Source organism: Salvelinus fontinalis, chromosome 7 (genome assembly GCF_029448725.1).
Source record: "Salvelinus fontinalis isolate EN_2023a chromosome 7, ASM2944872v1, whole genome shotgun sequence".
In the NCBI taxonomy this organism is placed as follows: Eukaryota; Metazoa; Chordata; class Actinopteri; order Salmoniformes; family Salmonidae; genus Salvelinus; species Salvelinus fontinalis.
The window spans coordinates 41,148,589-41,161,610 of NC_074671.1; the positions used below are offsets into that span (position 1 = coordinate 41,148,589).

The 13,022-nt window shown below is 47.1% G+C and overlaps 1 protein-coding gene across 1 annotated transcript in view; it reads right to left on the minus strand.

The window, feature by feature from the left end:
- Positions 1–13,022, minus strand: part of LOC129859478 (MAGUK p55 subfamily member 7-like) — a 277,723-nt gene that overhangs the window by 16,621 nt on the left and 248,080 nt on the right. The window contains exon 17 of the mRNA XM_055929316.1: positions 11,748–11,891. Within this exon, the coding sequence (XP_055785291.1) occupies positions 11,748–11,891 (144 nt within the window). The remainder of the gene's footprint in view (positions 1–11,747; positions 11,892–13,022) is intronic.

The following is a 13,022-nucleotide window of genomic DNA, read 5'->3' on the forward strand; positions in this document are numbered from 1 at the left end:
GACTGCCCTTAACCAACACAAAAACATCCTATGGCGTTCTGCATTAGCATCGAACAGCCCCCGTGATATGCAACTTTTCAGGGAAGCTAGAAACCAATATACACAGGCAGTTAGAAAAGCCAAGGCTAGCTTTTTCTAGTAGAAATTTGCTCCCTGCAACACAAACTCAAAAAAGTTCTGGGACACTGTAAAGTCCATGGAGAATAAGAACACCTCCTCCCAGCTGCCCACTGCACTGATAGGAAACACTGTCACCACCGATAAATCCACTATAATTGAGAATTTCAATAAGCATTTTTCTACGGCTGGCCATGCTTTCCACCTGGCTACCCCTACCCCGGTCAACAGCACTGCACCCCCCACAGCAACACGCCCAAGCCTTCCCCATTTCTCCTTCTCCCAAATCCAGTCAGCTGATGTTCTGAAAGAGCTGCAAAATCTGGACCCCTACAAATCAGCCGGGCTAGACAATTTGGACCCTTTCTTTCTAAAATTATCTGCCGAAATTGTTGCAACCCCTATTACTAGCCTGTTCAACCTCTCTTTCGTATCGTCTGAGATTCCCAAAGATTGGAAAGCAGCTGCGGTCATCCCCGTCTTCAAAGGGCGGGACACTCTTGACCCAAACTGCTACAGACCTATATCTATCCTACCCTGCCTTTCTAAGGTCTTCGAAAGCCAAGTCAACAAACAGATTACAGACCATTTCGAATCCCACCATACCTTCTCCGCTATGCAATCTGGTTTCAGAGCTGGTCATGGGTGCACCTCAGCCACGCTCAAGGTCCTAAACGATATCTTAACCGCCATCGATAAGAAACAATACTGTGCAGCTGTATTCATTGACTTGGCCAAGGCTTTCGACTATGTCAATCACCACATCCTCATCGGCAGACTCGACAGCCTTGGTTTCTCAAATGATTGCCTCGCCTGGTTCACCAACTACTTCTCTGATAGAGTTCAGTGTGTCAAATCGGAGGGCCTGTTGTCCAGGCCTCTGGCAGTCTCTATGGGGGTGCCACAGGGTTCAATTCCTGGACCGACTCTCTTCTCGGTATACATCAATGATGTCGCTCTTGCTGCTGGTGAGTCTCTGATCCACCTCTAAGCAGACGACACCATTCTGTATATTTCTGGCCCTTCTTTGTGTAACAGTATAACTTTAAACCGTCCCCTCGCCCCAACACGGGCGCGAACCAGGGACCCTCTGCACACATCAACAACGGTTGCCCACGAAGCATCGTTACCCATCGCTCCACAAAGGCCGCGGCCCTTGCAAGGGGCAACACTACTTCTAGGTTTCAGAGCAAGTGACGTAACTGATTGAAACGCTACTAGCGCGTACCCGCTAACTAGCTAGCCATTTCACATCCGTTACACTCACCTCCCTTTCAACCTCCTCCTTTTCCGCAGCAACCAGTGATCCGGGTCAACAGCATCAATGTAACAGTATAATTTTAGTACGTCCCCTCGCCCTAACCTCGGGCGCGAACCAGGGACCCTCTGCACACATCAACAACGGTCGCCCACGAAGCATCGTTACCCATCGCTCCACAAAGGCCGCGGCACTTGCAGAGCAAGGGGCAACACTACTTCTAGGTTTCAGAGCAAGTGACGTAACTGATTGAAACGCTAGTAGCGCGTACCCGCTAACTACCTAGCCATTTCACATCCGTTAGATTTGGACACTGTGTTAACAACCCTCCAGACGAGCTTCAATGCCATACAACTCTCCTTCCGTGGCCTCCAATTGCTCTTAAATACAAGTAAAACTAGATGCATGCTCTTCAACCGATCACTGCCTGCACCTGCCCGCCCGTCCAACATCACTACTCTGGACGGTTCTGACTTAGAATATGTGGACAACTACAAATACCTAGATGTCTGGTTAGACTGTAAACTCTCCTTCCAGACTCACATCAAACGTCTCCAATCCAAAGTTAAATCTAGAATTGGCTTCATATTTCGCAACAAAGCATCGTTCACTCATGCTGCCAAAAATACCCTTGTAAAACTGACCATCCTACCAATCCTCGACTTCGGCGATGTCATTTACAAAATAGCCTCCAATACCCTACTCAATAAATTGGATGCAGTCTATCACAGTGCCATCCGTTTCGTCACCAAAGCCCCATATACAGTCGTATGAAAAAGTTTGGGCACCCCTGACAATTTCCATGTTTTCCATTTATAAATAATTGGGTGTTTGGATCAGCAATTTCATTTTGATCTATCAAATAACTGATGGACACAGTAATATTTCAGTAGTGAAATTAGGTTTATTGGATTAACAGAAAATGTGCAATATGCATCAAAACAAAATTAGACAGGTGCATAAATTTGGGCACCCCAATAAAAAAAATCACATCAATATTTGTTACAGCCTCCTTTTGCTAAAATAACAGCCTCTAGATGCTTCCCATAGCCTCTAATGAGTGTCTGGATTCTGGATGAAGGTATTTCGGAACATTCCTCCTTACAAAACATCTCCAGTTCAGTTAGGTTTGATGGTTGCCGAGCATGGACAGCCCGCTTCAAATCATCCCACAGATTCTCAATGATATTCAGGTCTGGAGACTGGGATGGCCATTCCAGAACATTGTACTTGTTCCTCTGCATAAATGCCCGGGTAGATTTTGAGCAGTGTTTTGGGTTGTTGTCTTGTTGAAATATCCAGCGCCGGCATAACTTCAACTTTGTGACTGATTCTTCAACATTATTCCCAAGAATCTGCTGATATTGAGTGGAATCCATGCGACCCTCAACTTTAACAAGATTCCCAGTACCGGCACTGGCCACACAGCCCCACAGCATGATGGAACCCCCACCAAATTTGACTGTGGGTAGCAAGTGTTTTTCTTGGAACGCTGTGTTCTTTTGCCGCCATGCATAACGTCCCTTGTTATGACCAAATAACTCAATCTTTGTTTCATCAGTCCACAGCACCTTATTCCAAAATGAAGCTGGCTTGTCCAAATGTGCGTTTGCATACCTCAAGCGACTCTGTTTGTGGCGTGTGCAGAAAAGGCTTCTTCTGCATCACTCTCCCAAACAGCTTCTCCTTGTGCAAAGTGCGCTGAATTGTTGAACGATGCACAGTGACACCATCTGCAGCAAGATGATGTTGTAGGTCTTTGGAGGTGGTCTGTGGGCTGTTTTTGACCGTTCTCACCATCCTTCGCCTTTGCCTCTCCGATATTTTACTTGGCCTGCCACTTCTGGCCTTAACAAGAACTGTGCCTGTGGTCTTCCATTTCCTCACTATGTTCCTCACAGTGGACACTGACAGCTTAAATCTCTGCGATAGCTTTTTGTAGCCTTCCTCTAAACCATAATGTTGAACAATCTTTGTTTTCAGGTCATGTGAGAGTTGTTTTGAGGCCCCGATGTTGCCACTCTTCAGAGGAGAGTCAAAGAGAACAACAACTTGCAATTGGCCACCTTAAATACCTTTTCTCATGATTGGATGAACTTGTCTATTAAGTTCAAGGCTGAATGAGCTCACCAAACCAATTGTGTGTTCCAATTAATCAGTGCTAAGTAGTTACAGGTATTCAAATCAACAGAATGACAAGGGTGCCCACATTTTTGCATATCCTATTTTTCACATCTGATTTAATTTCATACAACTTAATATTGCTACACTAAACATCTTTGTCTGGACAATACCCCAGTACTCAGCTTTTATTAGAAAATGAATGGCATGCCACTGTGATCATTTTCTGTGACGACAGAGTAAATTGATATGCTGCCTCAGAGGGGTGCCCAAACTTTTTCATACGACTGTACTACCCACCACTACGACCTGTACGCTCTCGTTGGCTGGCCCTCGCTTCATACTCGTCGCCAAACCCACTGGCTCTAGGTCATCTACAAGACCCTGCAAGACCCTTATCTCAGCTCGCTGGTCACCATAGCAGCACCCACCTGTAGCACGCGCTCCAGCAGGTATATCTCCCTGGTCACCCCCAAAACCAATTCTTCCTTTGGCTGCCTCTCCTTCCAGTTCTCTGCTGCCAATGACTGGAACGAACTACAAAAATCTCTGAAACTGGAAACACTTATCTCCCTCACTAGCTTTAAGCACCAGCTGTCAGAGCAGCTCACAGATTACTGCACCTGTACATAGCCCATCTATAATTTAGGCCAAACAACTACCTCTCCCCCTACTGTATTCATTTATTTTGCTCCTTTGCCCCCCATTATTTCTATATCTCTACTTTGCACATTCTTCCACTACAAATCGACCATTCCAGTGTTTACTTGCTATATTGTATTTACTTCGCCACCATGGCCTTTCTTTGCCTTTACCTCCCTTATCTCACCTCATTTGCTCACATTGTATATAGACTTATTTTTCTACTGTATTATTGACTGTATGTTTGTTTTACTCCATGTGTAACTCTGTGTTGTTGAATGTGTCATGTTTTGTCTTTGATCTTCTTGTCTTGTCCCTGTGCTTCCCTCTGCTGGTCTTATTAGGTTCTTTCCCTCTTTCTATCCCTCTCTCTCCTCCTCCCTCTCTCCCTCTCCCGCTCTCTCTCTCTATCGTTCCGTTCCTGCTCCCAGCTGTTTCTCATTCTCCTAACGACCTCATTTACTCTTTCACACCTGTCCCCTATTTTGCCCTCTGATTAGAGTCCCTATTTCTCCCTCTGTTTTCCGCTTCTGTCTTTGTCGGATTCTTGTTTGATGTTTGCTGTTCTGTGTCCTTGTTCCGCCCTATCGTGTTTTTGCCTTCATCAGATGCTGCGTGTGAGCAGGTGTCTAGTGGTCGCGTCTCCAGTCGTTCATCTCTACTGACGAGAGGATTTCAGTTTTCCTGTTTTGTTTTTACCTTAGATATATCAGGAGTATCGTTTTTGTCTAAGACTGGAATAAAGACTCTGTTTCTATTTCGTCGCTTTTGGGTCCTCCTTCATCAGCATAACAGAAGAATCCGACCAAGAATGGACCCAGCGACTACGGATTCTCTCTACACTACCGTCAAGTTCCAGGGAGCAATGCTCGGCAGACACGAGCAGGAATTGTCTGCTGCTCGTCATGCCGTTGAGACCCTGGCCGCTCAGGTTTCCGATCTCTCAGGACAGTTTCAGAGTCTTCGTCTCGTACCACAAGCTACTTCCTGGTCTTCCGAGTCTCCGGAACCCAGGGTTAATAATCCACCATGTTACTCTGGACAGCCCACTGAGTGTCGCTCCTTTCTCACCCAGTGTGATATTGTGTTCTCTCTCCAGCCCAACACATACTCTGGAGAGAGAGCTCGGATCGCTTACGTCATATCACTCCTTACTGGGCGGGCTCGGGAGTGGGGCACAGCTATCTGGGAGGCAAGGGCTGAGTGTTCTGACGTTTATCAGAACTTTAAGGAGGAGATGATACGGGTCTTTGATCGTTCAGTTTTTGGGAAGGAGGCTTCCAGGGGTCTGGCTTCCCTATGTCAAGGTGATCGATCCATAACGGATTACTCTATAGAGTTTCGTACTCTTGCTGCATCCAGTGACTGGAACGAGCCGGCGTTGCTCGCTCGTTTTCTGGAGGGACTCCACGCTGAGGTTAAGGATGAGATTCTCTCCCGGGAGGTTCCTTCCAGCGTGGACTCGTTGATTGCACTCGCCATCCGCATAGAACGACGGGTAGATCTTCGTCACCGAGCTCAGGGAAGAGAGCTCGCGTTAGCGGGGCTTCCCTTCTCCGCATCTCGACCATCTCCTTCCATCGGCTCAGAGACTGAGCCCATGCAGCTGGGAGGTGTTCACATCTCGACTAAGGAGAGGGAACGGAGAATCACCAACCGCCTTTGCTTCTATTGCGGTTCTGCTGGACATTTTGTCATGTCATGTCCAGTTAAAGGTCAGAGATCATCAGTAAGCGGAGGGTTACTGGTGAGCGCTACTACTCAGGTCTCTCCATCAAGATCCTGTACTACCTTGTCGGTCCATCTACGCTGGACCGGGTCGGCTGCTTCCTGCAGTGCCTTGATAGACTCTGGGGCTGAGGGTTGTTTTATGGACGAAGCATGGGCTCGGAAACATGACATTCCTCTCAGAGAGTTAGGGAGGATCACACCCATGTTCGCCTTAGATGGTAGTTCTCTCCCCAGTATCAGATATGAGACACTACCTTTAACCCTCACAGTATCTGGTAACCACAGTGAGACCATTTCTTTTTTGATTTTTTGTTCACCTGTTACACCTGTTGTTTTGGGTCATCCCTGGCTAGTATGTCATAATCCTTCTATTAATTGGTCTAGTAATTCTATCCTATCCTGGAACGTTTCTTGTCATGTGAAGTGTTTAATGTCTGCTATTCCTCCTGTTTCTTCTGTCCCCTCTACTCAGGAGGAGCCTGGTGATGTGACAGGAGTGCCGGAGGAACATCATGATCTACGCACGGTCTTCAGTCGGTCCAGAGCCAACTCTCTTCCTCCTCACCGGTCGTATGATTGTTGTATTGATCTCCATCCGGGGACCACTTCTCCTCGGGGTAGATTATTCTCTCTGTCGGCTCCCGAACGTAAGGCTCTCGATGATTATCTGTCTGCTGAAGGCATTCAGATGGATCCCGCTAAGGTCCAGGATGTCAGCGATTGGCCTGTTCCTAAGTCACGTGTCGAGTTACAGCGCTTTCTCGGTTTCGCTAATTTCTATCGGCGTTTCATTCGTAATTTCGGTCAAGTGGCTGCCCCTCTCACAGCTCTGACTTCTGTCAAGTCTTGCTTTAAGTGGTCTGGTTCCGCCCAGGGAGCTTTTGATCTCCTCAAGAAGCGTGTTACATCCGCCCCTATCCTTGTTACTCCTGACGTCACTAAACAATTCATTGTCGAGGTTGACGCTTCAGAGGTGGGCGTGGGAGCCATTCTGTCCCAGCGCTTCCAGTCTGACGATAAGGTCCATCCTTGCGCTTACTTTTCTCATCGATTGTCGCCATCGGAACCCGAGGGGATTCTCCCTGAAGGGCGTGTTGTCGGGTTGACTGTCTGGGGAATTGAGAGACAGGTAAAGCAAGCACTCACTCACACTGCGTCGCCGCGCGCTTGTCCTAGTAACCTTCTGTTCGTTCCTGTCTCTATTCGTCTGGCTGTTCTTCAGTGGGCTCATTCTGCCAAGTTAGCTGGTCACCCCGGCGTTCGGGGTACGCTTGCTTCTATTCGCCAGCGGTTTTGGTGGCCTACTCAGGAGCGGGACACGCGCCGTTTCGTGGCTGCTTGTCCGGACTGCGCGCAGACTAAGTCAGGTAACTCTCCTCATGCCGGTCGTCTTAGACCGCTTCCCATTCCTTCTCGACCATGGTCTCAGATCGCCTTAGACTTTAGTACCGGTCTGCCTTCGTCTGCGGGGAGGACTGTGAGAGCCGCCAATAAACGTAGGATTAAGAGTCCTAGGTATTGTCGCGGTCAGAGAGTGTGGCTTTCCACTCGTAACCTTTCCCTTACGACAGCTTCTCGCAAGTTGACTCCGCGGTTCATTGGTCCGTTTCGTGTCTCTCAGGTCGTTTATCCTGTCGCTGTGCGACTGCTTCTTCCGCGACATCTTCGTCGCGTCCACCCTGTCTTCCATGTCTCTTGTGTCAAGCCTTTTCTTCGCGCTCCCGTTCGTCTTCCCTCCCCCCCTCCCGTCCTTGTCGAGGGCGCTCCTATTTACAAGGTACGGAAGATCATGGACATGCGTTCTCGGGGACGTGGTCACCAGTACTTAGTGGATTGGGAGGGTTACGGTCCTGAGGAGAGGAGTTGGGTTCCATCTCGGGACGTGCTGGACCGTTCGTTGATTGATGATTTCCTTCGTTGCCGCCAGGGTTCCTCCTCGAGTGCGCCAGGAGGCGCTCGGTGAGTGGGGGGGTACTGTCATGTTTTGTCTTTGATCTTCTTGTCTTGTCCCTGTGCTTCCCTCTGCTGGTCTTATTAGGTTCTTTCCCTCTTTCTATCCCTCTCTCTCCTCCTCCCTCTCTCCCTCTCCCGCTCTCTCTCTCTATCGTTCCGTTCCTGCTCCCAGCTGTTTCTCATTCTCCTAACGACCTCATTTACTCTTTCACACCTGTCCCCTATTTTGCCCTCTGATTAGAGTCCCTATTTCTCCCTCTGTTTTCCGCTTCTGTCTTTGTCGGATTCTTGTTTGATGTTTGCTGTTCTGTGTCCTTGTTCCGCCCTATCGTGTTTTTGCCTTCATCAGATGCTGCGTGTGAGCAGGTGTCTAGTGGTCGCGTCTCCAGTCGTTCATCTCTACTGACGAGAGGATTTCAGTTTTCCTGTTTTGTTTTTACCTTAGATATATCAGGAGTATCGTTTTTGTCTAAGACTGGAATAAAGACTCTGTTTCTATTTCGTCGCTTTTGGGTCCTCCTTCATCAGCATAACAGAATGTGTCGAACTGCTTTGATTTATCTTGGCCAGGTCGCAATTGTAAATGAGAACTTGTTCTCAACTTGCCTACCTGGTTAAATAAAGGTGAAATAAATAAAATAAATAAAAATTGTCCATGCCATGCCATGTCTCCCTCTCTATGATCATAGCAGGCCAGGTAAGGGTGACCGTTTTACATTATGGGAAGAGAAGGAGAGAAAGAAAGAAAACAAGAACAAGAGAGAGACAGACAGACCAATATGGACAGAAAGAGAGAGGAAGAGAGAGATAGGGACAGAAAGACAGAGGGAAAGAGAGAGAGAAAGACAAAGAGAGAGAGAGAAAACCAGAGACAGAGACGAAGAAAACGAAAGAGACAGAGAGAGAAACAGACACAAAGAAAGAAACAGAGACCAAGAAAGAGACAGAGATCTTAAAGTCAGAGCCAGCATCAGGTCTCATCCCTCTCTTCAGTCTCCTCTCAGTTCTGGCCATCAGCAGGAGTTCTTGGCCATCCCCTCGGCCCTCAACGGAAAATCTGCTTTTATTCATATACATAAAATGCACCTGCCATATGTATTAAAATGACATAAATATCAAAAACGATCTGGTTCGGCAAAGAGGTCCCCGATTTACTCTGAAAGAAGACAGAATGTCATTGCTTTGGCTAGAGGGAAAGGTAAGATACCCTATCTCATGATCCCTTTACTTATTATACTGCTATTACTAGGAATAGGAATTTGGACATATTCATTACCATATTACAGTATATATCTGATTATATCAGAAATGTTGGGGCTCATATTAAGTGTCAGACACATTTAAAAACAGATATGAATGTATTACAAGGTTAAACAATAGAGCAGTATACAGCTCTGTTATAACAATGAAAAGTCTGTTCTCCAGAAGTCTGGATGGGACAATGGATTATTCTAACAGACCAGAGCTGCTGCCTCTAGCATTCTCACTGAAAAAAATACAGCAGGACGAGAATAAAATACCGCTGTGACATTTTCACCAAACAAGGTTTTGTCTTTCTTTCTTTAATAGCTGGGTTCTGATGGTTTAACACTCGGCCTGTCAATCTCTATAAAGGTTTACAGAAAGGATTTTGGCAACTGGACATATTCCAACCAGGTAACAAAAAGAAACGTTGAGGTTGTATTTATGTTACCTGAGAGAACTATAGATCTAATAAAGGTATTATAGTCCAGAGCAAGTCTCAAAAGTCTACCCTGTCTCTGACAACTAGCGCTTACTGTTCATAGGAGTCACACTGAGACCTCTTTCTGTCTGACCTCTCACCCCACAGGATGGTCATCATCGTGTGTGATGGCACTGCTTACCTACGGCCTCGGCACTAACCTTTACACCTTAATATCTGAGAGCCTGACAACGATTTTCTTTTTTCTTATTGAGATAAAAAGAAAAACATATCAGAGATCTCAGAGATGTTGTCAGTAAATGACTGGGATGTGGTCAGATTGACTTGAATACAGTATTTCAGTGCGGTGATTCGTTGAATGTGTGTAATCATTTCATGCTTTATGGATGACTTTAAGAATAGCTGCTGAGCCTCTGACATGTTTAAAATAGTGACGGTACATCTCAGTGACGGCTCAATGAAGGATGTTTTGAGTTAGAGCTGACCTGCTGTGTGCAACCCTGTCCTTTTCCAGAGCCCTGCTGTGCTTTGCTGCGCTGTGTGTTGCGTTAGGTCATGGTGAACACACAGAGAGGTGTGTGTGGAGTAACACCTCAGAGTGGGTCTGAGGTTGTGTTCCAGATGGCTCCCTATTCCCTTTATAGTGCACTATGTTTAACCAGGACCCAAATAACTCTGGTCCAAAGTTGTGCACTATATAAGAAATAGGGTACCCATAGGGCCCTGGTCAAAAGTAGTGCACTATAAAGGGAAAATATAGGGTGCCATTTGGGATGCAATCCAGACAGTGGGCACCGTTAACATGGCTGTTATGACGTGGAGGGAAATGGAGGGAAAGTCAGCGCTCACTTAGAAGCTCTACAACCTTTCCTTACCTGTCACTCGGCCCACGTTCCCACGGCTCTGGTTTGAGGCGCCTTTACCATTCGGCCATCAGATGAGCCACCAGCCAATCTGATCTGCACCTCCGGCCGCCCGGGCCTACACACACCTACTTCCTCCTCCTCCTCTACCCGCCCCTCTCACAGCCCTGTTTGACGACGGCTTGTGGAAAGCCTCTACACCTCCAACATCACAGCCAGACACTCTCTCCCTCTTTCTCCCTCCTCTCCTCTCTCATTCTCATTATTTCACCTCCCCCTCCCCCTCTTCTCTGTCTCTCTATCCCCCCTCCCCTTCTCTCCTCATCGGCCCAGCTTGTGGCTGTGAGCAGGGCTATGGCCCGTAGCGTGGCCCCACGTAGGGAGAGACGACCTGACGGGGGCTGGGAAAGCCATCAGCCACCACTACGGCAATACGCTTCAGGCTAATTGGTTTCATGTGGGGTCCGGCTGTGAGTTGTGATTGGCTGGTGTGCAAAGGTGTGTAACACACACACATGCACGCAGGTATCCAGACACGCACCCACAAGCACACCCACACCCACACACCCACACGCACACACGCACACACACACACTAGCCTGCAGGAGAAAAGTGTGTGTAGTAAAGATGACATCACCACTACCACAGCTAGCTCCCCCAGAGCCCCAGATGGTCTCTGTTATTCCTTTAGGTGGGCTTCAGGGAGGAATAAACTGCTAGGGTCTCTGATAACCTCCCTCTTGTTAACCAGCAGCAAGGCCATGTGGTACTCTAACACTGCTGGATCACCTTTGATCCCACCTTATAACGTCACATTTATGAGGCTTCCGAGTGGTGCAGCAGTCTAAGGCACTGCATCTCAGTGCTAGAGGCATCACTACAGACCCTGGTTCGATTCCAGGCTGTTTCACAACTGGCTGTGATTGGGAGTCCCATAGAACGGCGCATAATTGGCCCAGTGTCGTCCAGGTTAGGGTTTGGCCGGGGTAGGCTGTCATTGTAAATAAGAATTTGTTCTTAACTGACTTGCCTAGTTAAATAAAGGTAAAATATATATATATAAACATTACACGCACACACATGGACGTACACACACCACGTCACTTTTACAGAAGAGGTTTGAGTGGGGAGTGTGCTTAGAATGCAATTAACCATCCATTCTGTGAATTTTTTAAAGTTTTTTTTAAAGTAAAAAAAAAAAGTTGTTATTCTAAAACACTGTGTTTTACTTTAAACTTTAAAGTTTGTTTCAAGGCTTCTCTGTCAATGTGCCATTTTTGACAAGGTGAAACATTTAAAGGTTTCTTCTCTTGGCAAGGAGAAAAGGCTTCTCTTGATAATATGAAAAGATTTAAAAGTTTATGTTGATGTGTCTTACCGAGAATGGCTTGGCTGATCCCTTGTCGTCCTTGCCTGAGATGACCTTAGCGTTCCTTCTGGTCTCCCGCAGGCGCTCGATGGGCGGTGGCTTCACAAACACCACGTAGGGTTTAAACTCTGCCGTCCTCAAGTGCTTTATCATCTGCAACACACAGAGGAGAGAGAAACAAATGCAGTAAGAAAAAGGAACTATTGATTTATTTAGGTGTAAAACAACTCATACAGTTTTAAATAATTTAAAAGTACAAAGAATCCCAGAAGATGACATATGAAAGCGTTAAATACACTTGTGTCCAAAGTGATCCTCGACCAAGGAAGGTGCTCAAACAACGAGGACCTTGGTCTTCCCAACACATTAGTCAGGGGAGTAGAGGATACGACTGGGTCTTGTTGATCTATCTGGAGATATCACATTGTGAACGAGTGAAATTAGTCACAGATCTCAGTCTGTCTAGCAAGTCTGTCCCAGCACTGAGGCGATGAAACATTACAAGGCTGGGTCGCGTTGACACGTAGCATGCAGCGTGTGTGTGTGTGTGTGTACTGAACCGCAGCAGAGTGGAGTGTTAACCAGCGCTGGTCTGCTTCCTCTCTCGCTGTGTTCTGGGAAGCGGGTCCAAAACCCCAGGCCGATACAAAGGTTGTGCCCCAAATGGCACTCTATACCCTATCTAGAGCACTACTTTTGATCATAGGGCCCTGGTCAAAAGTAGTGCACTAAACAGGCAAAAGTGTGCCATTTGGGACGAAACCCAAAGACATGAGCGAAAGACTACCATTCGTCTCCATCACAGAGAGAGGGGAGCAGAGGAGATGAGGAAAGTAAAAGCTTTCATCAGGAGCTCAGACAGTCAGCAGGGGACCAGACAACATCACTCGCTCTGCAACACTGCTCTGATATGAAACTCATGTGATCAACTACTGAGCGGGGTAAAGAGCCAGAATGGAGCACGCACACACACAGACCAGTACTACTCAACACGCTGGCACGAGTGCACACAAATCCACACAGATCCACACACACACACAGACCAGTACTACTCAACACGCTGGCACGAGTGCACACAGATCCACACACACACACACAGCAGGGGCTACCGCGGGGCTCTGTCAACAGCTTTCTACTTGGTCAGGGAGAGACGGTTTGAAAACATGCCAGCAATCTATGTAATCTATATAATAGTGTATTTCTGCCCGTGAATCATTGTCTACTCAGATTTAACAAACAGAGGAAGCCTTTGAGGCAGAGGCATGTCTGAGTGTGTGAGTGTGT